The sequence below is a fragment of the Saimiri boliviensis genome, chromosome 20, assembly GCF_048565385.1.
Source record: "Saimiri boliviensis isolate mSaiBol1 chromosome 20, mSaiBol1.pri, whole genome shotgun sequence".
In the NCBI taxonomy this organism is placed as follows: Eukaryota; Metazoa; Chordata; class Mammalia; order Primates; family Cebidae; genus Saimiri; species Saimiri boliviensis.
Window position 1 is genome coordinate 4580570 of NC_133468.1, and position 24477 is coordinate 4605046.

Here is a 24477-nt window from a genome sequence, read left to right on the forward strand (position 1 = left end):
GCCGAGATCGCGCCATTGCACTCCAGCCTGGGTAACAAGAGCGAAACTCCGTCTCAAAAAAAAAAAAAAAAAAAAAATTTTAATATATCCTGGCTGGATGCGGTGGTGTACGCCTGTCATGCCAGTACTCTGGGAGGCCAAGGCAGGTGGATTGCTGGAGCCCAGGAGTTCGAGACTAGCTTGGGCAACACGGCGAAAATCCATCTCTACAAAAAACTCACTGGGCATGGTGGCCCCCTCCTTTAGTCCTAGCTATTTTCGAGGCTGAGGTGGGAGGATCCTTTGAGCCCAGGGCATCAAGACTGCAGTGAGTAGAGATCATGCCACTGCACTCCAGGCTGGGTGACAAAGTGAGGCCCTATCTCAAAAAAGAAAAAAAGCATATTCTGGGCCAGGCACGGTGGCTCATTCCTGTAATCCCAGCACTTTGGGAGGCTGATGTGGGTGCATCACCTGAGGTCAGGACTTCGAGACCAGCCTGGCCAACATGGTGAACCCCTGGTCTCTACTAAAGATACAAAAATTAGCTGGGCGTGGTGGCAGGCACCTGTAATCCCAGCTACTTGGGAGGCTGAGGCAGGACAATCGTTTGTGATGATAAGATAAGGGGAGGTGGGGATGTCACCATGTCCCTTGGCCTGGCGAATGGAAACACAGGTGTTTGTTGCTTTACCATTCACATGTATAGTATGCTGATATATTATGTATTTTCCTTAGGTGTGTTACGTCTCACAATAAATCTTTCAAAGCTAAAGAAAGAAGACAATAAATATATGATTGATAAATACCTAACTTCATGTATCATTTGATTACTCCAACCTTATTTATTAGATTAGATTTCTCCAACCTTATTTATTAAATTATCTGAACTATTCTCACTGATTTGTGATTCCAACTTAATAATGTAGCCAATTCTTACTTGGATTTGAGAGTGCTGGTAGTGGTTATCAAAAGTCTACTCGGTTTTGGCGAGGATGAATGTGCTTTGGGGGGCAGAGGTAAGGGGGATAGAAAATGTGAATGAAACAGAAGGCAGGGAGGGAGATGAGACAGTCGTCGTCATGGGATTTATTATTAAACAGGAAAATTCTAGAGACAAACTGAGAAGAGAACGGAAGTCTGTCAGAGGGTTGCCAAGTCAGAAAGCAAAAGCAAATTGTCGCTTTACTAAAAAGCTGGGGCGGAGCGAGGCGGGGGGCCGCCGTCCTGACGGAGCTCAGGACAAAACATTTGAGGGGGTTCCTAAGGCGGAGGCCAGGCCTGCAGGGTGGGGGTCGGTTGTCCCGGGTGTTCCGCTCTAGGGCGCAGCTTCCATCCATACTGTGCAGGTAGCTAAAGACTGCTGAATGGCTTGTGTTTGTTTGTTTTTGCTTTGGTTTTTGTTTTTTTTTTTGAGCTGGAGTCTCACTCTGCCTCCCAGGCTGGAGTGCAGTGGCAACATCTCGGCTCACTGCAACCTCCGCCTCCCGGGTTCAAGCGATTCTCCTGCCTGGGTCTCCCGAGCAGCTGGGATGACAGGCACGCGCCACCAAGCTCGGCTTTTTTTTTTTTTTTTTTTTTTTTTGCTTATTTGTTTTTGAGACTGGGTCTCCGTATGTTGCCCAGGCTGGTGCCAGTGTTTTCAAAGATTTAACATACCGCTATTTTTACATGTATTGCTTTTTGCTTACTCTAAACTAGTTTTTACCGATGGAAAGGACGGAAAAGAGCGCGTGCCGCACTTTGTCCCCACCCTTGCCCACCAGGCTCCATTCCCTCTGCAGCGCACACCTAGGCCGCCTGCGATCCCCGCGTCCCCGCGCCCGGAGCGGCCTGGAGGGGCCCGGACGCCGCGGTGTCGTGCGCACACTGCTCGGGTGGGCCGGACGCCCCGCCGAGGGCTGGGAGGGACTGAGGGGCGCGGGGGGCGGCCTGAATCCCTGTCCCGCCTCCCCGGACCCCGCCCCGCCCCGCCCCGTCCCGGGCCCGCCCGCGCCCGCGCCCGCGCGGACACTCTCAGCCCCAACCGCGGCCGCTCAGGTCGGACCTGCGCGCAGCGGCCGGAGATGCAGCGGGGCGCCGCGCAGTGCCTGCGACTGTGGCTCTGCCTCGGACTCCTGGACGGTAAGCGCGGCGAGCTGGCCGCCCCCTCCCCCCGAGAGCGGGGCTGGCCGCAGAGCGGATACCGCGCGCCTGGGGCGGGCGCTGCGACCGCACCGACCGGGGGACGGGCAGGGGACAAGGTGGCCCGGGAGCGCGGACGCCGGAGGGAGCACGACGCTCGGGGCCCAGGACCTCGGGATGAGGAAAAGGCGGGCGGGGACTGCAGCCGGGTCAGGCCAGGGCGGCCGGGCCGCGCCTCGGCGCAGGGATAGCCTTCCCAGCCCCCGAATCCGCTTCTCTGTGGGTGTCTCGGCGTCCTCGGAGCCGGGCCCCGTCGGGCTGCGCCCTGGGCCTGGATCTTCCGTGCCCTTACTCGCTTCCCCGCGGAGTCCCCGCGGCGCGCCGCTTGGTCCCGACCCACGCGCACCGGAGATCCCGGCCACCCCGGCCACCCCGGCCCGGCCCCAGACTTGGGTGCGCACTTCCCGACGCCCGGCGTCCGCGCTCGCGGTCGGTCCCCCAGAGGGCGCTCAAGATGGGCCTCCACCTTCCCTGGGCCAGGGACTTCGGGGGCAGGGGCCGGGGACTGCCGCGCACCCGAGGCAGACGGGTGCAGGTGCACGCCGCAACTGAAAGCGAATCTTTTGGAGGCGAGTCGAGGGCTATCAGCGCCGCAGAAGGGGCGGAAGGCCGGGGCTCTCCGGATTTGAGGGGACGGGGGCCTTGAAGGCCAGCTGGGGAGCAGAGGCCCCCACGGGAGGGTCCCCTGCACAGGCGAGGCAGGGTTCGGGTTGTGTTGTGTTCCAGCCGCTCCGGCTGTCGGGGAGAGACCCAGACCTAAGGCAAAGGCGGAAGGGCTGGAGAGAGGGACTGGGGGAGAGGAGCTGGACAGAGATGTCAGGAAGGAAGCCGAGAGGATGAGCTGGTGTCCCTGCAAATCTAAAGGTGGAAGGGCGGGGTCAGGGCTCCCCAGAGTCTGAGCGCAGAGTCCTGGTAGCCCTGAGGCCAGTGATGGGGACCTCAACATTTCTGCACCCCATAGGAATTCAACAGTGGCTTTACATGCTTATAGTTCTCAGACCCATTTGACACATGGAGAAGCTTAGACCAAGGACATGTGTCACTCCCCCAAGGTCCCCAGGAGGCCCAAAGTAAGCCTGGCAAAGCCTGCCTTCCGTCTACCACCTGTACGTTCACTGGCTGAAGAGCAGAGGACAGGGGAGGGGGCAGGTCTGGCTCAACCAGGGGAGGAGGGAGGAGAACATGGGTCTCTGAGTCTGACAGGTCTGATCAGGGCACTGCCCTTGGCCTTCCTGTACCCAGCCCAGGACCAGGCGCTCACAAGGACTCAGTATGTGTTTGTTGAGTGGCCGCCGGGGCTGTAGAATGAGAGATACTTAACCTGGAGGAAACATGGGACAGGCCCCTGGGCGCAGTGTCTGAGGCTGGAGAGGAAGCAGACGACAGACCCAGGAGGGGACTCTGGGGGAGGGGGCCAGAGGGCCAGGGGGCTTCCAGGGATCCAGGGAGCATTCTGCAGGTATAAGGAGAACCAGGTCAGGCCAGTGTCCTGGAGCTCCCACACGGTTTCGGGGTGAAGGGAGATGAGGCCATTCCCTCCAGTAAATGCAATGACTCTTTCCCACCCAGTTACGAAGAGGTGGAGAGAGGATGTTAGCTGGGGGGGCCCATGGAGTGGGGTGTCCAGGGTTGGACCTGGGTTTGGCTGGTGGGGGGATGGCAGTGGAGACAGAGGTCATCCCTCCCTGAGCCGTGCACTTTGCCCTACCTCCTGCTAGACTGAAGACCCCGGGACCTCCCAGCCTGATGGGGAATTTCACCGCGAGAGCACAATCCCTGAGCTGCGGTCGGGCGTCAGGGCAGCCGGGGGTAGGAGCAGGCCTCAAGCCTGAGCACCCTGAAGCTGACCCCTTAAAAGTGTGCTGTTGGTCATAGAACCAGACTCTTGTCCTGCGTCTTCCCCTAAAATCCTGTCTGTGTGACCTGGGTCCCCTCCTTTCTGCCCCCCTGCACCTCAGTTTCCCCAGGCATAGCCATGGCACGAGCTGGCTTGTGTGTGCTTGGGCTGGACTCCAAGACCCACTTTCCTGCTCCAGTTCCCCAGCTTTCCCCGGGTGGAGAGGGTAGGTCGCCGATGTCTCTTGGGGCTTAGTCTAGAGAGAGCCACCAGCTCAGGGACGTGCAGGAGCAGGAACTGCTGGGAATGTGGAGTGGCCTGGTCTCAGGACCTTTGCCCTTTCTATGGGCTGAGTCACATACCCAGATATGGACAGGTGTGTGGCCCAGGGATGCAAGTCAGTGCAGGCGGGATGTGGGGGGGCCAGACCCACCTTACTTGGGCCTGGGGACCTTCTTCTTCAGCTCAGGGCTCTGGGGATTCGAACGCAGGTGCTGTTTCCTCATCCACCAGGTCTGCGGTACGGAGCCAGTGTGGCTAAAGGGGTCCTGTGCCCTCCCAGAGCATAGGACCCACGTGTCTGGGCCCAGACAGGGTATGAGGTGTGACATGTGGTCTGTCTGGTGAATTCTCCGCTGTGACCCCCAGCAGTGGCACTCCTACCTAGGGAAAGAGCCTGCGGGTCTATGCCAGACTGTAGGATAGTGCCTGCTCGTGGCCCAGGGAGGATTTGGACTCGGCCCCATGCCACAGGGGTTTCCTGCGCCTTGCGGGGACACAGACATGGCATCAGATGTCTATCGCCCAGGGATGAAAGTGCTCAGGGGCCCTGGTGAGGCACAGCTGGTGGCTGTAAGCTGCACAGGAAGGCAGTGTTGCTTCCAGCTAAAAGTTTCTTGGAGAGGTCTGCAGAACTCCGGGACAGGGAATTCCAAGCAGGGCGAAGAACCCTGCAGAGGCCGCGAGGCAGGAAAGTCCAGATGGTGATTGTGGACGAATGAGTGGTCCCGTGAGGGTAGCGTCTGGGAGGAGTGGATGGGAGGTGGCGGGAGACGAGGCTGGAGACGGGGCAGCGCCAGCAGCAAGGAGGCTGGTGTCCAGGGAGACAGGAGCAGGTGAGCTGCAAGGAGGGAAACCCAGGGCATGAATTGGGGGTGGAGGCAGGTTGAAGCTGGGGATGGTGCGAATGGGGGAAGTCCCAGGTCTCTGGCTTCAAGAATAATTTTTCAGAGGGAGACCCTGGGAGAGGAGCAGGGACTCGGGGTGGAAGTGTTGAATGGGATTTCCTGGGAGACCCCAGCTGATACAACCAGCCGGATACGGAAGGAGGAAAGGGGAGCACTGGAGTGTGATGGGGCAGAGGGCAATTGGGGAACCCAGGGAAATTAAGTGAAATCAGCTGTGAAAGGGAGGTTCTTCTCTGTGTCTGGCTTACATCCTCCTGCTGTAGTTTGGGTATTTTCCTCCACAGGGCAGTTTTCTGTCCACCGAGCCTAGCCTGTGCCCCACGTCCCTCTGAGATGCCCCTCCGAGTTGGGGGTGGACAGGGAGAGGGGTCTGGAAAGCCTCTCACACCCCCTGGACTCAGAGCAAGATTCAGTCCATGTGTCCAGCTGGAGCCAGGGATTCCTTTTCAGACACTGGCTTCCTCTGGAATCTGGGTTTTCCGGTTACACTGTGGAGACAAGTCTGGGAGCAGGAAGGTGCGGGCATTCACTGCCGGAGGAGGTGCAGGGCGCCAGCCATGGCCGGGCTGGACGGGGCACACAGCAGGCACACCCCCAGGCCTGCCTGAGGCCCGCTCCACCCTCGCCCTCGGCCAGGCTGGGCAGATCCAGGTGGCGAGGATGGGAGCCCCGCCACGTGGCCGGCCGGGTCAGCAGGGGTTCATGGGAAAGGACTTGCCGGCCACAGAAGAGGACATCCTGCCTGCGTTTCCCTCTTCCTGCAGCAGGAGCTGGTGGCCCCAATTTAGCAGCACTGGGGGGCCACCTCTGCGCCAGCTGGGCTGTCTGATAACACGGCTCGTCCTGCCGGCCAGCAAGCAGAGCCCTGACCCCACGGAAGCCAGGAAGACTGCCTGGCACAGCTGGCTGCCCTACGGCGGCCCTGTGCTAGGAGCTTAGCATCTGCTCAGGCCCCTTCCCCCTGGTCCCCACCCCCTCGGGGTACTCAGGCAGCCCATGCTCCCAGCAGGTCCAGCCCCTCTCAACCTCATCACCACTCCCTGCTTCCAGCAGCTTCCAGAAATTGGTCTCCATTCTGCGCCAAAGGTACTGCTATAAAATACAGATCTGAGCCTTCAGCACCCCCCCACCCACCCACCCACAAGATAAGCACGAGCTTCTTGGGCTAGTGGTACAGGCCCTTCGTGCTGGAGGGCAAAATTCAGACTTTCAGGTGGATTTAGGGGAAGCCCTTATCATCACCCACTCAACACACTAGCTTCAAAGCTACCCTAAATTCTACTGAATAGAGGTTGATCTGTGTTAAGTAGCAAGCGTGCACTGGCACGTGCATGCACATGCAGACGTGGAGTGTCCGGCAGCGAGCCACGCCTCAGTGTAAAATGGTTTCTTAAATTGCTTCACAGCAGGGCATGTACAGGTTTTAACTTTATGACACAGACCTTGCTGTGCTTGTTTTGGAGATTAGGAAATTAAGGCCAGAAAGGTGAAACGGCTCTCTGGATGATAGACGGCTCATTTCAGGGAGGTAATAGGTGTCTGGTATCTGGTTTCAAGCAGCATGGAGGCCAAGTGGGACAGCACAGGCACACAGGCCATTGTCCTCACTCCCCAGGGAATGCCTGGGCACCCTGGCGCCGTTTTTACTTTGCTGTCCCAGAGACCTTTCCAAAGCAGCATGTCCCAGACAGCTCCCCCAGGGTCCACTGCTCGCCCGGCGCTTCCCTCCGTGCACAGCCTCGTCACCCTCCTGGTACCCTGTGCCTCTCTTCCCCTCACCACCACACCTGCCCACACATTCTTTTTTTGTTGTTTTTTGTTTGTTTGTTTTGTTTTGTTTTTGAGGTAAGAGTCTTACTCTGTCACCAGGCTGGAATGCAGTGGCAACATCTCAGCTCACTGCATCCTCCACCTCCCGGGTTCAAGCTATTCTGCCTCAGCCTCCCGGGTAGCTGGGACTACGGGCTTGTGCCACCACACCCAGCCAATTTTTGTATTTTTAGTAGAGATGGTGTTTCACTACGTCGGCCAGGGTCGTCTTGATCTCTTGACTTCGTGATCCACCCACCTCGGCCTCCCAAAGTGCTGGGATTAGGGGTGTGAGCCACCGCGCCCGGCCCTGCCCACATATTCTATGGTGTCTTTTTGTACCTTAGATCCTCAAAGCCAGTCACAGGTAGATTGCCAGCCAAGTCCAATGCTGTGAATGCCACTATGAAAGGACAAACAGAAGCCCTTCTCTCGAGCTAAAGAACAGTCAAAAGTGATACTGAGGCCCAGCACGGTGGCTCATGCCTGTAATCTCAGCACTTTGGGAGCCTGAGGCCGTGAAGTTAGGAGGTCGAGACCAGCCTGACCAACATAGCGGAACCTTGGCTTTGCTAAAAATACAAAAAATTAGCCAGGCGTGGTGGCAGGTGCCTATAGTCCCAGCTACTTGGGAGGCTGAAGCAGGAGAATTGCTTGAACCCGGGAGGCAGAGGTTGTAGTGAGCCGAGATCGCGCCACTACACAGAGCAACAGAGCGAGACTCTGTCTCAAAAAAAAAAAAAAGTGATAATGAGCAGCTGCTCCACGAAGCTCTGGAAAAGTGCAGGAGTCCCAGGTGGGAAGCCTTGGCGTAAGATGCTGAGGAAGCCACACAGGAGCTCAAATGTCGGAGGTGGGGAGGGAGTGTTCCAGATCATCAGCACGTGGAGGTCTGGAGCCACACTGGGTGAGTCGCAGGGAGGCCAAGGAGGCTCCAGATTCTGCCCAGAAGCAGCAAAGAGGTAGGAGATGATTTTAAGCAGGAGAGGGACTTTTGCTCTAGAAAGATCGTCTGACCCCTGAGCAAGGACTGGGCCAGTGGGGAGACACTGGTATTGTGGTCCAGGGGAGACCTGTTGAGGCTGGCCAGCAGTGGGGTGGGGAGGAGGTGGGGTGGAGGGACAGAAGCCCTGGAATGCCCAGGAGGGGCTCTGCAGCCAGAAGGTGTCCACGACAAGGGTGCAGAGTGCTTGGTCAGGATGGTGAGGAGAGGTGGGGGCAGGGGCCTGGGACTCCCAGCCACCCTACTCTTGGTAACCTCCTCCTAGACCAGCAAGCTCCTACTCAGTCTGCAAAGCCCATTTCAGCTCTGAGAAGGGAGGCAACTTGGTGACCAATTGGCTGTGGGGGATGAGTAGGGTCAGGAGTATCTGGTGGGGTGAGCATCACTTGGACAGCCAACCTAGGAGGAGGGAGAGCAGTGTTTCCAGGGCTGATGGAAGAAAGATGATTACATTTTATAAAATGCAGAAATGCAAATTATACAGACATCTGTGGAATAAATAGTAGCTTCCCATAATCCTGTCTTCCCACGACAATCTCTTAATGGTCATGTATTTTGGAGCACGTTAACCTCTGTGTGCTAAATTTCTATCTGTACGGTGGCAATAGGGAACCTGCCACGGGGGTAGGAAGTCGTGTGGAACGCACGTGTGTGTATGACTGTGCTCTCGCAGACAGTGCGAAGTGCACGCTTGCTGTTCCTGTTGTAGCAGGAGGTACTGAGAAAGGAGAATTCGCCGTCAGTGTCTGGACGCTGTCTATCATCACTGTGCGGGTGCCGCCTTCACGTCCTTGCCGGTGCTGGGAATTCTCATTCTTTGTGGTTCTTGCTTCTCTGGCAGGTGTACGGTTGTGAGCTCCGTGGTTCCAGTCATCCTCCCCAGTGTTGGATGTGGGCTGGGCTTGAGGGCTGGGGTCCCCCAGGACTGGAGCCCAGAAGAGCTGTCAGGAAGGGTGGGAGCACAGAGTGGGGTTGAAGCTCCCGGTGTGCCACCATCGAGAGAGAGTACATCCAGGGAGCAGGACCGGGGCCCGAGGTAGGTGGAGACCTGAGCCTGCTTCCACGGCCTCATTGCCCACACCATGCTCCATCTGTCCCATCTATCTGAGGGCCCAAAGTCACTGGCTCTAGCCTGTGTGCCCTCCTCCTGGATCAGCAAGCTCCTACTCAGGCTACAATGCCCCTTTCAGCTCATATGCATCCCCTCCCACCACTGAGGCTTGCCCCTGTGCTGTGACGATAACACAGGGTCACAGTGAGACAGCAGCTGTAGCAAACCAAGCATTCAGGAGGCAGGTGACAGCAGAGGGCTCCGTGTGCATGAGCCAGACCGTTTACTCTTGTTTGTTTTTATTTCTGAGATGGAATTTCACTCTTGTCACCCAGGCTGGAGTGCAACGGCGTGATCTCTGCTTACTGAAATCTCCACCCACCCAAGGTTCAAGTAATTCTCCTGCCTCAGCCTCCCGAGTAGGTGGGATTATAGGCACCTGCCACCAGACCCAGCTGATGTTTTGTATTTTCAGTAGACATGGGGTTGCACCATGTCGGCCAGGCTGGTCTTGAACTCCTCACCTCAGGTGATCCTCCCACCTCGGCCTCCCAAAGTGCTGGGATTACAGGCGTAAGCCACCACACCCCGCCGACAGTTTATTTATTTATTTATTTTTGAGACAGGGTCTCGCTCTGTCACCCAGGCTGGAGTGCAGTGGCATGATCTCGGCTCACTGCAACCCCCACCTCCCAGGTTCAAGCAATTCTCCTGCCTCAGCTTCCTGAGTAGCTAGGACTACAGGTATCTGCCACCACGCCCAGCTAATTTTTGTATTTTTAGTAGACACGGGGTTTCACCATGTTATCCAGGCTGATCTCGAACTTCTGACCTTGTGATCCATGGCCTCAGCCTCCCAAATTGCTGGGATTACAGGCTCGGCTTATCCTTAACCATGTTGCTTATGGTCTGTAGTTCTTTTTTTTTTTTTTTTTCTTTTTTTTTTTTGAGACAGTCTTGCTCTGTCAGCAGGCGCCAGGCTGGAGTGCAGTGGCTCGATCTCGGCTCACTGCAACCTCCGCCTCCCAGGTTCAAGCAATTCTCCTTCCTCAACCTCCCAGGTAGCTGGGACTACAGGTGTGTGCCACCACGCCCAGCTAATTTTTGTATTTTTAGTAGAGACTGGGTTTCACCATGTTGGCCAGGATGGTCTCAATCTCTTGACCTCGTGATCCACCCACCTTGTCTTCCCAAAGTGCTGGGATTACAGGCGTGAGCCACTGCGCCTGGCCTGTGGTCTGTAGTTCTTAGTGATCCTAGGACCAATCCATATCTCACAAGTGGGAAAACTGGGGCTTGGAGAGAGTAGAAGTGATTTACCCAAGACCACACAGCAGAGAGCAGCAGTGTGGGGTGGCCAGCAGGACGTGCAGGCTCAGCTTTCTCAGGCCTGCAGGATGTGCAGTGAGGACCGACAGCCCCTTAATCTCTGGAGGCACAGGGGTTGCAGGCCAGGTTAGGGGGTGCCATCAGGCAGAACACTCCTGCCACCTCCCCCCAGGTCTCTGCAGAGGCCCGGCCCCAGGAGTGAAGAGAGAGGGTGCAGGTGACCCCCTCTGCCCAGCCCAAGCCCAGCAGCAGCCCCTTTGCTCCCTGCCAGCCCCCTCCAGTCTGTAGCCTGGCTCCTGGCTGCCTCCTCCTGGGCTCAGCTGCCCAGAGGGTGTGTGTCCAGCTGGTAGGCCTGCCACACAGCCCCCAGCTTCCCAAGCGCCCCAGGGAGAGGGAGAAAAGAATCGGACCCAGGGCGGCCACAGCAGAGCCATGCTCTCTGCCAACGCGGAGGGGGCCCCAAGCTCATGGATAATCCCAGTGCCATCGTTGTGCCGGCCATGCTGGGCCTGAGGACAGAGCCATGAGCTGATGACAGCTCCGCTCATGATCTCCTTGATGAAGAGACCCCCTACGTACTGTAGGAAAGGGCCAGAGTAGGGATGACATGCTCAGCTGCGGGCCGCAGGGCAAGCCACACAGGCCCGGGAACTGGGGCAGCACTTTGCCAGGCACAGAGGGAGAGGGAGGACAGGGGCTCAGTCCAGCCGGGCAGGGAGGAGGCGGCTGGAGAGCCGGAGTCTGGGAGGCTGGCGCTCAGCGTGGTGGTTAAGAGAGATGGCAGGACGAGCATGGGGCAGGGCTACAAGGAAGCAGATAGTTTTACCCTCACTCTCTCATGCCAGCCCCCTCGCCTCTGCACCAGGACCTGGGCCCAGCCATGCCCTGTGGATTCCGACATCAGTCTGAGGGCAGCTCCCAGATACCAGCTAAGGCCAACTCTCACCCACACTGCCCTGCAGAGAGGGCCGGGACCCTATCTCATCAGAACGTGACACAGCCGGCCCACCTCACTCCCATCCTGGTGGGCCCAGAGAGGATTTGATGCAAAAACATGGATTCTGTACAAAGCAAGGGGCACAGGACACGCAGGTGTGGAGCCGAGGGAGGGACCGACTCACGTATCATGGGAGGAAAGCAAGCCTGGTTCTCCCAGCACCTTTCACTGGGCTGGGCTGGGTTTTCCCTCCGTTTCTCAGGAAAGAAGCTTTTGGAAAAAAAAAAAAAAAAAAAAAAAAAAAAAAAAAAAAAAAAAAAACGCATCATTGGCTTAAAGGGCTTTGCCTGCAGCCAACTAGGGCATGGAGCCAGATGGAGGCCAGGCCCCGAGGAGGGGTGTCCTGGAGGCCACTGGGGTGCAGAGCCCAGGTAACTATGTACGTCCTACGTGGGCCCCCTGCCTGCAGGGGTCTCTGAGGCTTCAGGCTAGGGGGCTAGGAGGAAGGCCCGGCTGGGGTCTGGCCTGAGCCTCTGCCTCCGGCCTTTGGAGGGGAGCCTGGGCCTGGGGCAGGGGCCATCCTGGACTCAACCTGACTGGGCTCCCGCATGGCCACCTGCTACTGTGAGGCCTGGAGCCTCAGTTTTCTCACTCGCTGACCTGGCTGTTGAGCCCTCTCTCCCAGGCTGTTGTGAGGATCAAATGAGGCAGTTGCAGCCACCAGCTCTCTGCTGCCTGGCTCATGGCTAGCACCTAACCCATGGGACGTTCCCTTACCCCGCCTGGCCCTCACAGAGGGTGCCAGCACTGCTCAGGGGAGGCGAAGGGCCCTCCTGTGCTGCTCTCACGTCCACCACGCCTGTGACTGACGCCAGGGCCCCATGGTCCAAGGCCGGAGGGGATCCTGGGGCTGCTGACGGCACAGAGGAGAGGAGGTGTGCACTCTGGCCTTGCTGACCTTGGCCCGGTGCCTGCCCCAACCATGCTGCTGCAGGCTTGGGGGCCAGGGCTTTGCGGGGCCTCAGGGAAGGAAGAAGCCAGTTCCCGGGCCAGGAACAGGAAGGCAGGGGGAGCGCGGCAGAGGCCAGGATGACAGCGCTTCCTGCTGCGGGAAGGGAAGGACAGCAGAGACAGACAACAGCCAGGCAGGAAGGATGCGCCCTCTTCAGGGCTGCAGGTGGGGGCTGGGCAGTCATGGAGCCTCTGGAAGTGGCAGCCTGCAGTCCTGAATCTGCCCAGGGGAGCCCATTCTGTAAAACAGGAAGCATGTTTTCCAAAGGAACAACTGGGTCTGAGAAAAGCCTCTGAGGTCTCAGAGGTCTGTTTAGCCATCCATCCATCCATCCATCCATCTATCCATCCATCCATCCATCTATCCATCCATCCATCTATCCATCCATCTATCCATCCATCCGACCATCTAACCATCCACCCACCCACCCTTCACCCATGCACCCACCTTTCCACCATCCATCCATCCTTCTATTCAGCCATTCACCCATCCTTCCATCTTCCCATCCATCCATCCGTCCTTCTATTCATCTACCCATCCATGCATCCTTCCATCTGTTGATCCATCTTTCTACTCACTCATCCATCTACCCATCTATCCATCCACTCATCTACCTGTCCATCCATCCATTTATCTGTCTCATCCACCCTTCTACTCACCCATCCATCCACCCACCCATCCACTTCTCCACCTATCCATCCATGCTTTGACTTATTCACCCACCCACCCATCTACTCATCCATCCATCCATCCATCCATCCGTCCATCCACACACACACACACACCCTTCCACCCATCCACCCACCCACCCATCTACTCATCCATCCATCCATCCATCCATCCATCCATCCACACACACACCCTTCCACCCATCCACCCACCCACCCATCTACTCATCCATCCATCCATCCATCCATCCATCCATCCATCCATACACACACACACACACACCCTTCCACCCATCCACCCACCCACCCATCTACTCATCCATCCATCCATCCATCCATCCATCCACACACCCACCCTTCCACCCATCCACTCACCTACCCATCCATCCATCCATTTATCCATCCACACTTCTTCCATCCCTTTCTTTTTTCATTTAATGGGTATTCACTGAGCCTTTACTCTGTGCCGGCACTGTGCCAAGCATGGGATGGGGTAAAAAAGAGCTATCTTGGTCCTTACCCCATTGAAACTTACTGCCTAGTGGAGGGCATGGACAGACATAACTGAAACAAACACATAAATAAATAATTCCGAGCAGCCAGGAGGTTAGGATGGAGCCGTTTTGAAGGGGTGAGGAGGCCATGTCTCAGCTGAGTCCTGAGTGTGAGAAGCCAGCCTGAGGGCACAGAACAGTCTGGAGGCTATGGAGGCTGGAGGACGTGAACATGAAGGGCGTGAACCACAAGGGTGTGGAGAGAGAAGCAAGGACCAGGATTTTGGATTTTCTTGAAATCACAAGGGAAGTCACTGACCAGATTGAAGCACAGGTGTGATCAGGCCTGTGCTTTGTACAACATCACTAACTGCAGGGAGGGGGGCCCAGAGGCAGGCCTGGGGGAGGACAGGAGCGGGCCCAGGAAGCCACTTTGGGGTGACTGCAGCCGTGCTGGCCCCCGTGGGAGAGCAGGGGTGGGCCCTAAGGTGTGTCCAGCCTGATGGGCTTCAGTGGTCTGGTCAATGGACGGGCTGGGAGAGGATCTGGGGAGAGCAGCTATCGAGGGAGGAGCCTTTGGTGCGAGTCCGGAGTTTGGCATTAGAAACGCAGACCTCGGCGTGTCTGTGGGGTGTCCGAGTCCAGTGGGCAGCTGGATGCTTAAAGCTGAAGTTGCAAACAGCAGTCATCCTGGCTGGAGCTAGAGACCTGGGAGGTGTCTGGACTCAAAAGGGTGGTGGCCAGCGCCAGCACTGCGTGTTGGGCAGAGGGGAGGTAGGGAGAGGTAGTCCCAGCTACTGCCCAGGGGAGAGGATGCGCGCTCCCTGCCCTGCGTGCCCACTAGGTCTGCAGGATGCAGGTCATGGGAGGCCCCGCCCAATGGCTCCGTGAAGTGGAGGAGCTGCACCCCATGGGTGGATGAGGGGGTACCAGCAGTGGGGACAGTGAACAGCTGTGGCCACACAGGGGGATAGGAAAAGGGGCAGTGGCTGGAAGAGAGTGTGGAACCAAGGCATTATTTTGTTTTGTTTTTAAGATGGAAGATGATCGCATAGAGAAAGATTGGCGATCAGAAGAGAATCTGTGGTGGGTGGACCCTGGGCACGATAGAGAGCCTGGTTTGGGGGCAGGCATGTCAGAGGGTTTCTGAAGCCCTGGCTGGCAGCGTAGGTTGGGATGTGGGAAGATAGGGTGTTTCCATCTCTTGGTTTTGCCCTGTCGATGCTGAGAGTGAGAGAGGAGAAGCACCCTGAACTGTGCGCACCCAGGAAAATGAGGGGGAGAAGCCCGTGCAGAGGGCTTTGTGCTGCCAGATCATGCCGTCCGGGACGCATGCCGTCTCTGGGTCGCATGGAGGACAGAAAGTGAGGGAGCATGCAGAGGAGGAGGCTGCAGACCCCATGCACCAGGACAGCGCAGCACCAGGAGGGCACCGAGGGCTGCGGAGGAAGCAGTGGAGGCTTTGATGAGGCTAAGGGACGTGGCTGCTGTGAAGCAAGAACAGAGGAAGAGGAGAGACGCAGGAGACAGGCATTCCAAGGTGGTGCAGCCTCTGGTGATGAGCAGGTCCAGGGTGCGCCCACAGAACTGGGTGAGAAGAGGGGAGGACCGTGCAGGGGGGATCTCAGAGGCCAGAGTGCTGTGAGTCAGCCCTGTGGAAGGGGAAGTCACGGAGGACAGGAGCTGGGGTGGGGAGGGGATGCTGAGCCAGGAGCTGTGGTCAGCAGAGAATGAGGGGAAGTGGTGGGGGGTGCAGCTGATGACAGCTTTAGTGGGGAAGAGGGCGGTGCCGCCAAAGAGCGAGACCCTCAAAGGGACTGCCGTAGGGAGGGCAGGTGGCTGCAAGGCGTTCTGCCCTCAGGCATGTGGGGTGGAGAGCGGTAACCGCCCAGGGGCAGTGGTGTGGCCAGAAAGCTGGGCTTCAGGTAAGATAGGAAGGGACATTCGGAGTGGACAGTGAGGTTACAGGAAAGTGTGCTGACCACACAGGGCACAGTGGAAGGTTGGTGAAGGCAGAGGGGGGCACTGGAGTAAGTCAAGGCATGTCACGACAAAGGAGAGCTTGCACAGTTGGGCAAAAAGGGTTGGCAAGCATGATGGATGGTCCCGCTTAGCAGTGATGCAGCTGCTTCCTTCGGTGGTACGGTGCTTCAGAAGGAAGCTCCTACAGGCTCCCCTTCCCCATCCATCCTTCACCCATAACACTTACCTTTCACCCATCCACCCACTCTTCCACACATCCATCCTTCCACCCACCCATCCATCTGTCCAGCAGTTTAACCACCCATCCAGCCATACTTTGATCCATCCATCCACCCACCCACCCGTACTTCCATTCACCCACTTCCATCCATCCACTCAGCCACCCACCCACCTACCCATCTGTCTGAACAAATCTGTCCATTTATTCATCTGGCAATCCATCATTCATCCATCCCGTTCCCATCCAGCCTCCATGCAGCCACTCTCCTATCCACCTTTTGAACCGCCTTTGCACACCTCCTCTGTCTTGGCCTTAGGAAGATGAATAAAATCAAGCCTCTGTTCAGAGGTGGTCACAAAACCACAGTTCAGTCTGAGTGTGTTCTAGCAGGCGCGTGAGGAGGAGGCGGCTGGTGCTGCCTGAGTAATGAGGACTAGACCCTCAAGAGGGAGGCCCTCAGGACGGAAAGAAGGAAGGAGGGGGATGTCCCAGGAAAAAGGACAAGTATTAAGATAGGAAAACAACAGGCACTTTGGGAGGTCAGGGGGAGGAGGGCCATGCCTCTCAGGAGAGAAGCTGGAGAGAGGGAGCTAGAGGGCAGAGGCCCAGCCCGCCACGGAGGGGAGCCGTCCGAGGAATCTGGGCTGCCAGCTGCCACACGCCGGATCTGGCAGGTGTGTGCTGGATGTGCACTCTTGAGAAGGAGGAGCCACCAGCTCAACACTCCAGCCCTCCATGGGTGTGGGCAGTGTTCTCTTTCCCTCGGTAAGGGCGTGCATCAGGCTGGGCAGGTGGGCACCGACCTCAAGCCTGGTCTCCTCCTGACCGCTCACTAGGCCCACTGGGAAGGCGGAGTCTGTTCATCCCAATAAGTCTCGCCCCATGCTCATCATCTTCCCTTCTCTGTAGCTCTGAGGACAGACCACCGCCCACTCTGGTGCCCTCATACATGCCCAGCTGTCTTCCTGGCATGGACTTACTCACTTTCCACTACCTGGGAGAAAATCCCCCTCCATCAAAGCCCAGCTCAGAGGTACCCTCCCAGGGATTCCTTCTTGGCCCCCCACCACCTGAGGGGAGCCTCTTGTCTGCAGGGATCCCCCAGCCCCTGGCCCAGACTCCTCTCACAGCACCCCGAGGGTGGAAAGCAGGGGCTGCTAGTGCCCAGGCCCCGCTGCTGTGCATGTGAAGGCCTGGCACCACCCAGGGGAAAGGGCTGCAGAGCCCACAACCCCCTTCCACCTCGGGGCCCCAAGGGAGGGTTGGCAAAGCTAAGATTTGGTGATAGTCACAGCAGCGGACAGGTGAGACGCTACCTTCTGAGGGTGGCTGGAGGGCCTCAGTGTGCCAGTCTGCACAGTGGGTCTAGATGCATGGCTTAAGGTCCTTCCTGCTCTGGACCCATAGCGAAGCAGTGTCTGGAAGGGTTTGGCCAGGAGAAAGGAATAGAAGGGAGAGACAAAAGGTCATTCACTGGTGACTGTACTGTCCATGTGATGCTGAAATGAGGTCTTGGTGTGCAGAAGAAATGAGATCCTGGTGCCGCTTCCTAGGGCAGCTTGGGGTCAAGGATTCCCTGGGCTCCACCCCACCCCCGTTAGCTTCAGGGCAGGACTCTGGGCCTCAGGGAGCTGTCCTTGGGAGGGCAGGAGAGCCAGACTGCTGCTGCCCCAAACCCCCAGGACCTGCAGGGCTGGAGGCGCCTGGTGGCAGAAGAGCGGGCTGTGCCCCCAGGAGGACAGGGACTTGGAGGAGGGACAGGACGCGGCCCTGGGCCTCTGGCCATGCAGCCCTCCCTTCCTGTTGTCTCAGGATGGTCCCGGCAGGATGCATCTGCCAGAGTTCCAGGCCCAGACCTCCCCCGGGCCTGCTCCCACCCACACCGGGATCCCACCACATACACACCCATGTGTGTACCCACACTAGCGTATCAGAGACACACAAACATGCATGCTCGCACATACACACAAAGCCACACCACTCAGACATACGTACACACAGACTCACACACCCAGGCCTGCAGTTACAGACACACATGGGGGCATGTGCACGCACACACACACACACACACACACACACACACAGACACCCCAGTGGGTGGGGGCAGTCCACACCCTGGGTCCTGCAGCACAGAAGGGCCAGCTCAGCCAGCTTGCAGTCTCTGGCTGAGGGTGGGTTTCAGCCAGGTGAGGCGAGTTTATTTGTGTGTCTGAGGAAGAGCCCTGTACCAGGGTTGGGGTATCTAGGGAGGCCTGGGCAGGGAGAGCCCAGAGGAAGCTGGGGCAGCAGCCCGGGACTGTGAGGGGGTGAGAAGCTAAGGACCCAAAGGACATCTGTGAGGTGACACCATGTGGGCTGGGAGGGGGCGAGGTCACTGGCAGAGCGCAGGCATGAGGGCCAAGGCCTGCATGGTGTGGGGGGCCTGGGATGTGCAGGGCCCCCGGGAAGCAGCGGCTGTAGGTCTGCAGTGCAGGAGTGAGGCCTGGGGCAGCAGCACCGCAGGGGCCGGGGTGCGGAGGTAGCGTGCTCCAGCACCCCTCCCCCTGCTCCTTCAGGCGGGCAGCTTGGCTCACCATGGTCAGAGGTTGGGGTTTGGCCCCGGGGCGGTGTGTAGACAAGGATGGAGGCTGCGGGGCAAGGCAGGGTGAGCCTGTGGGAGAGGTTCCCAGCTGTCTTGGAGCCTGGGACTGGTGCTGTTCACAGTGCAAATGTGAGTCCAGGCCACGAGGTGCTGAGTACCTGGGCTGCTCCGGCCCTGAGGGGGGTCTGCTCTCAGGATGCAGAAGGCTCAACCATGCCAGATTAACGTCATGTGAACTCACAACCCAGCACCACTCTGACCCTGTCTCCCACCCTAGGCCTGGTGAGTGGCTACTCCATGACCCCCCCGACCTTGAACATCACAGAAGAGTCATACGTCATCGACACCGGTGACAGCCTGTCCATCTCCTGCAGGTACTGGGTTCCTCTCCCACCTGGCAGGCCAGGGAGGCTCCAGAAGCCCAAGGCAGGAAGTGGTGGCTGAGGGCCCAGACGGCAGCCCCCCCCCAGGGCAGGGTGGCCTCGGGGCTGTGCGGTCTCCCGGGCTGTGGGTGACTTTGGCCCTTCCCCAGCTCAGCGTCACCCACACATCCCCATTGGCATATCATATGGGGCACCATCACCCTGTACCCCACTCCAGATACCTCACACCAACCCCAGGCCACCTCCCAGGTCACCTGCACCCACTCCCAGCCACCCTTCACTAACCCCAGGCCCTCCCTCTGGGGCTCCGGAGATGGTACCCTCCCCAGCTTCCCAGCTGTGATCTAAGGCCCGTGTTTCTCCACAGGCCAGCCTGCCACACCCAGCCCCGGGAGCCTGGTAGAGGCCCGGGGTTCGGGGAGTGCCCAGGCCCGGGCAAGGTCTATAGTGTGCGCTCAAACCCTAGGCAGTTACACGCTCCGGCTGAGACAAACCTGAGGCTCAGCCTGAGGGAGGCTCCTCAGGGATAATCCCCATGGGGATAGTCCATGCCAGGAAGACAGCTGGGGCCGCCCTGACCTCTCCTGTCCTCTGCCAGGGGACAGCACCCCCTTGAGTGGGCCTGGCCAGGAGCTCAGGAGGCACCAGCCGCTGGGGACAAGGACAGCGAGGACACAGGGGTGGTGCAAGACTGCGAAGGCACAGAAACCAGGCCCTACTGCAAGGTGCTGCTGCTGGGAGAGGTGCACGCCGGCAACACGGGGTGCTACCTCTGCTACTACAAGTACATCAAGGCCCGCGTCGAGGGCACCACGGCCGCCAGCTCCTATGTGTTCGTGAGAGGTGAGACCCGGAGACACGCCAGGCTGGGGCAGAGTCCTGGGCAGCTGGGGCCCACCCCGTCCCCAGCCTGTAGACCCTGGGCTGGCAGGAGGAGAGGATGGGGCCCTTCCTGCTCCAGCGAGCAGCTGATTTAGGACCAGCACTGCCCAGGCCCGTGGAGCCCTGCCCCAGCCTCGCCTCCGCGTCCCTTCCCCAACACCTTACTTCCTCTCCATAGACTTCAAACAGCCATTCATCAACAAGGCTGACACACTCCTGGTCAACAAGAAGGACGCCATGTGGGTGCCCTGTCTGGTGTCCCTCCCCGGCCTCAACGTCACGCTGCGCTCTGTAAGGCCCCACCCCCACCCCAGGATCCAGCCCTCCCAGCCCACCCCTGGGAAAGGCGGCCACCCGTCTGGCCAGGAGCCAGGGGGCAGCTGGGCGCTGATGGTGGCCTTGTCCCTCCAGCAAAGCTCAGTGCTGTGGCCAGACGGGCAGGAGGTGGTGTGGGACGACCGGCGGGGCATGCGGGTGCCCACGCCGCTGCTGCGTGATGCCCTGTACCTGCAGTGCCAGACCACCTGGGGGGACCAGGACTTCCTTTCCAACCCCTTCCTCGTGCACATCACAGGTAGGGGCTGCCTCCAGGGCCCATTCACAGTAACGGGGCTGTCACTGCCTCGCTGGCCTCATTGGGTGCTGTCCTGTGAGGGCATGGGAGTCACTGTTTGTGTGTCACCAGGCAACGAGCTCTATGACATCCAGCTGTTCCCCAAGAAGTCACTGGAGCTGCTAGTCGGGGAGAAGCTGGTCCTGAACTGCACCGTGTGGGCTGAGTTCGACTCAGGTGTCACTTTTGATTGGGACTACCCCGGGAAGCAGGTGAGGCCCCAGTCTGATGGGCAAGTTTTCCACCCAAAGAAAACTCAGAGTCTGGGTCCAAGGCTTCTGGCTGGCCCGGGTGGGAGGTGTGCCTTTGGTGGGGTAGCTGTGCAGGAGCCCGCCTGCTGACCTGGGGCTTCCCTGGGTGCGGGCAGGCAGAGCGGGGTAAGTGGGTGCCCGAGCGACGCTCCCAGCAGACCCACACAGAGCTCTCCAGCATCCTGACCATCCACAACGTCAGCCAGCACGACCTGGGCTCGTATGTGTGTGAGGCCAACAACGGCATCGAGAAATTTCGGGACAGCACTGAGGTCATTGTGCATGGTATGGCCTGGGGTGGGTCGGGTGCCATCGAGCCTGGGAAACAAGGGTCCTTGTGCCACGTGGGCCTGGGCCCAGAGGTCGTGGTGCACTTGAGCAGTTGGGAGTCCAGCCAGAGGGAAGGGAGGGCCACGAGCAGAGGAGCTGCCCAGCTCCTGCACCGGGGCGGCATGGCCAGCCCCAGTCTGCAGGTGTCCGGTTGCAGGGGCTGCAGGGGCCATGGTGGGAATCCCTGGTCAGTCTGATGAGTCAGCCAGCCCTGAATTTACACTGACTTCTCCTGTCTGGTAGAAAAGCCCTTCATCAGCGTCGAGTGGCTCAAAGGACCCATTCTGGAGGCCACCGCAGGTGATGAACTGGTGAAGCTGCCCGTGAAGCTGGCAGCGTACCCCCCGCCTGAGTTCCAATGGTAACAGCCCTGGCTCCCCCCAACTCCGCCGCTACCCTGCCAAGCCCAGAGGGAGAACAGACCATGGGGGAAGAAGGGCAGCATCCTCCCTATCAGGGCCTGCACACAGACCGGGCATGGCAGGGGGCCTCTCTGAGGAGACCCCCTAAGGAGCCCACATATAATGCGATATTTCAGATGGAAGGTCAACCCGTGTTCCTGCCAAACCGTGAAAAGTTTCAATACCGGCCTTCTGTTACGTGTGGGTGTGGCGGGCACAGCAAGGGGCTTTTCCTAACTGCCTCCTGACGGCTGGACCCCCGTGTGCCCTGCAGCAGTGTCTTAGGGTTCCCTGTGCCTCCTTGCAACGAGGCTGCCTCTCCCAGGACCCTCCTGTGCAGAGATGTGGAGAAGCCTTGGGGACCTGACACAGTGCCTGGGCTGGGCCTGCGCTGTGTGGCCGGGAGCAAAGAGAGCTTCCGGGAGACCCACAGGCTGCTGGAGCCCCTGCAGACCCCCAGTTGGCAAGCTGAATGAGGCTTCCCCTGCGGTGTGCCAAGGCCCAGAGGTGGCTCTGTCCCTGCTGGCTGCTCCCTGCAGGTTCTGGGGGGCACAGCACCCACCACAAACACATCCTCAGGCCATCCGAGTAGCCCACATGGCTCACGCGTGGTCAGTCACACTCTAGTCTGAGTCCCCATTGCATAGGGAGCAAGGGCCAGGAAAGGAGAAGGGTATTCCTACCTGAGCCCTAAGTCCCCAGGAGGGGTGTCTGCTCTGTGCTTTTCCAGCTAGCCCAGGAGCCTCCTCCTTCTCAGCCTGGGCACCTCTCTCCTGGCGGGGCAACTTTTCCTGGAGCTGGGCAAGCAGAGGCCCAGGGTGTCCTCACCCAGGGTCCCCTGCACTAGCTAGGGGCTAGTCTCTCCTGCAAAGGTCCAGGGTGTCCTGGCCCTGAGTCCAGTGTGACGCTCCCACTGAGGGCACAGACTTTAGGGTCTATCCAAGGCACCTAGTCAGTGCCAAGGTCCGTGGGGCAGAGTCCTGAGGGCACTGGTAGATCCTGGAGCCTCAGTCATAGGTGCAGCCCTTGGAGACGCCTGGGCCCTGTACCCTCCCTCCAAAGCCAGCAGGACAGAGCCTGCCCTGGGCAAGTGGCAGCTCTGTTGCATCCAGAGTCAACCTGATCCTCAGGCAGCTGCCTCTCCGAACAGCTTTCTACTGGATCACTCCTGCCACATCTGGCCCCTTCCCACTTGGTCAAGCCCTGCCTCCAAGAGGGGCTCAAGTGCCCACCCTTCCTATGGCACCATCACAAGATGACAGGGAGCAGTGACTGGGTGGATGGTCTAGCAAACACACAGACAGGCTGGTCCTTGGCTTCCGAAGCACCCGTAGTGTGTCCAGCACGCTGCTGGCACCGTCTGGGTTAAACTTCACAACAACTGCAAGGTGCGGCGTCTCCACTGAGGCCTGAAGCAGTGAAGGGGTTTTGCCTAGGGTCTGAGATCTGGCAGGTGGCACTCAGGACCAGAGCCACACAGATGGCAGCGCCTCAGTACCGCCCCTGTTGTGCCCTGCCTCATGCTGCGACCCCAAGCCAGGCAGGTGGTCCCCACTGTGGTGTCCCATTTGAGAATGGGTCTCTGCCTGAGGAACATGCCTCTCCTGGGCCACACTGCAATGTCTCTCTGGTCTGCCATACCCAGCACCAGGGTAGGCACCTGTCCGAAGAAGGAGCATCTCCATACAGAGTCCAGACCACAGAGGCAGGTGCCTGGGGAGTCCCAGCGTACCCTCTGGGGCTGAGGCATCTGCTTCCTCACGTGTGCAGACATGTAGGGAGCTGGCCACAACTCTACAGGAGGCAGCCCTTCCCTCGAGGGGCTCCCAGCCCAGGGGGAAGACCGGCGGTCGACAGGCACAGCTAGGCAGGGCCAGGCCACAGCATGGAACAGGCAGGAAGGTGGCACACCCCCACCCAAATGAGGGAGGCAGGGAACCCTGCAGATTCCTGGCTACAGAAATGAGTGTCCAGGTGAGGCAGGCAGTGAGAGCAAGGCCTTGGGACAGGGGTGGGCGGCGAGAAGCCCACGTGTCTGGAGAGGCCCACACACAGCAAGGAGCTAGACAGCTTGCAGGGACTGCACCTCCACTCCTTCAGATGTCTGTAAGGAAGCTGACGGGGTCTCCAGGCCATGCCCAGCTGGGTGCAGGACCCTCCTGGGTTGGGCTGGGCAAGCCTGACCAAAGAAGGCTGTCTGCAGCCACAGGCGGGGAGAGAGAGGGCAGCTGCCCCAGCAGTGACGTGGTCATCTCGCTACTTGTGGAGAGACCACAGAGGCTTTGTGGCAAGGCAAGAGATGGTACTGCACACCTCAGTGACCGATGCTCCTGAGCCGGCCACCTGACAGGGTTGTCACACCTGGCCGATGCGGCCCGGAGACCATCTCCAGGGACTTTGGCTGTCCCTTTGCAGACCAGTATCCCCCGAATCCCTACTGTACCCTGCCAGCCCTACCGCCCCGTCCTCCTGACAGTGTCTTCTAGTGGGAGGCTGAGGTGGGATCCGTATGGGCCCTGACCACCCTTCCCTGGCCAGGTACAAGGATGGAAAGGCGGTGTCCGGGCGCCACAGTCCACATGCCCTGATGCTCAAGGAGGTGACAGAGGCCAACGCAGGCATCTACACCCTCGCCTTATGGAACTCCGCTGCTGGCCTGAGGTGCAACATCAGCCTAGAGCTGGTGGTGAATGGTACGGCCAGGGACCAAGGACAGGAGAGTACATGGGTGGGTGGCATGGCTTTGGGGGCCAGCTGACCGGCCATCTGCTGTGCCCCCAGTGCCCCCCACATACACGAGAAGGAGGCCTCCTCCCCAAGCATCTACTCGCGCCACAGCCGCCAGGCCCTTACCTGCACGGCCTACGGGGTGCCCCCGCCTCTCAGTGTCCAGTGGCACTGGCGGCCCTGGACACCCTGCAAGATGTTTGCCCAGCGCAGTCTGTGAGTACAGCTCCAGCCCAGGCCCTCTGGACAGCCGCAGCCCCCAACCTCAGCCGTCAGGAACCCCCTTTCCAGCCCAGGCCTTCCCTGTATGCCTCCCCAGGGCCCTGAACTTGAACCCTACCTTCAGCTATAGCCAATCCCTGGGCTCGCCTCATGGACGGAGGCTCAGAGCCTCTCGCAGTAGTCCTCCACCAGCTGGTCAGGCTAGACACAGGATGGGTCTCGCCCCCACCCACCTCCCTCAAGAGTGAAGACCTCTGGACACGTAATTGCGTCATCTGGAGGGAGATGGAAGCCGGTGCCTCTGAGCACCCAGCAGGACATCTCTGGCGGGGCAGGGGCCTGTGAGGGTGTTATCTGAGCCCCTGGGATGGTTGCGCTGAGCCCCGTGGCACAC

The 24477-nt window shown here is 59.1% G+C and overlaps 1 protein-coding gene across 1 annotated transcript in view; it reads left to right on the top strand.

Annotated features, from left to right (window-relative positions):
* The first annotated feature begins 1972 nt into the window (after positions 1-1972).
* Positions 1973-24477, top strand: part of FLT4 (fms related receptor tyrosine kinase 4) — a 41510-nt gene continuing 19005 nt past the window's right edge. The window contains 11 exon segments of the mRNA XM_003943960.4: positions 1973-2103; positions 18552-18648; positions 19256-19500; positions 19718-19830; positions 19951-20113; positions 20225-20364; positions 20520-20688; positions 20977-21094; positions 23673-23827; positions 23916-23921; positions 23924-24077. Coding sequence (XP_003944009.2) covers positions 2046-2103; positions 18552-18648; positions 19256-19500; positions 19718-19830; positions 19951-20113; positions 20225-20364; positions 20520-20688; positions 20977-21094; positions 23673-23827; positions 23916-23921; positions 23924-24077 — 1418 coding nt within the window. The 5' untranslated portion in view covers positions 1973-2045.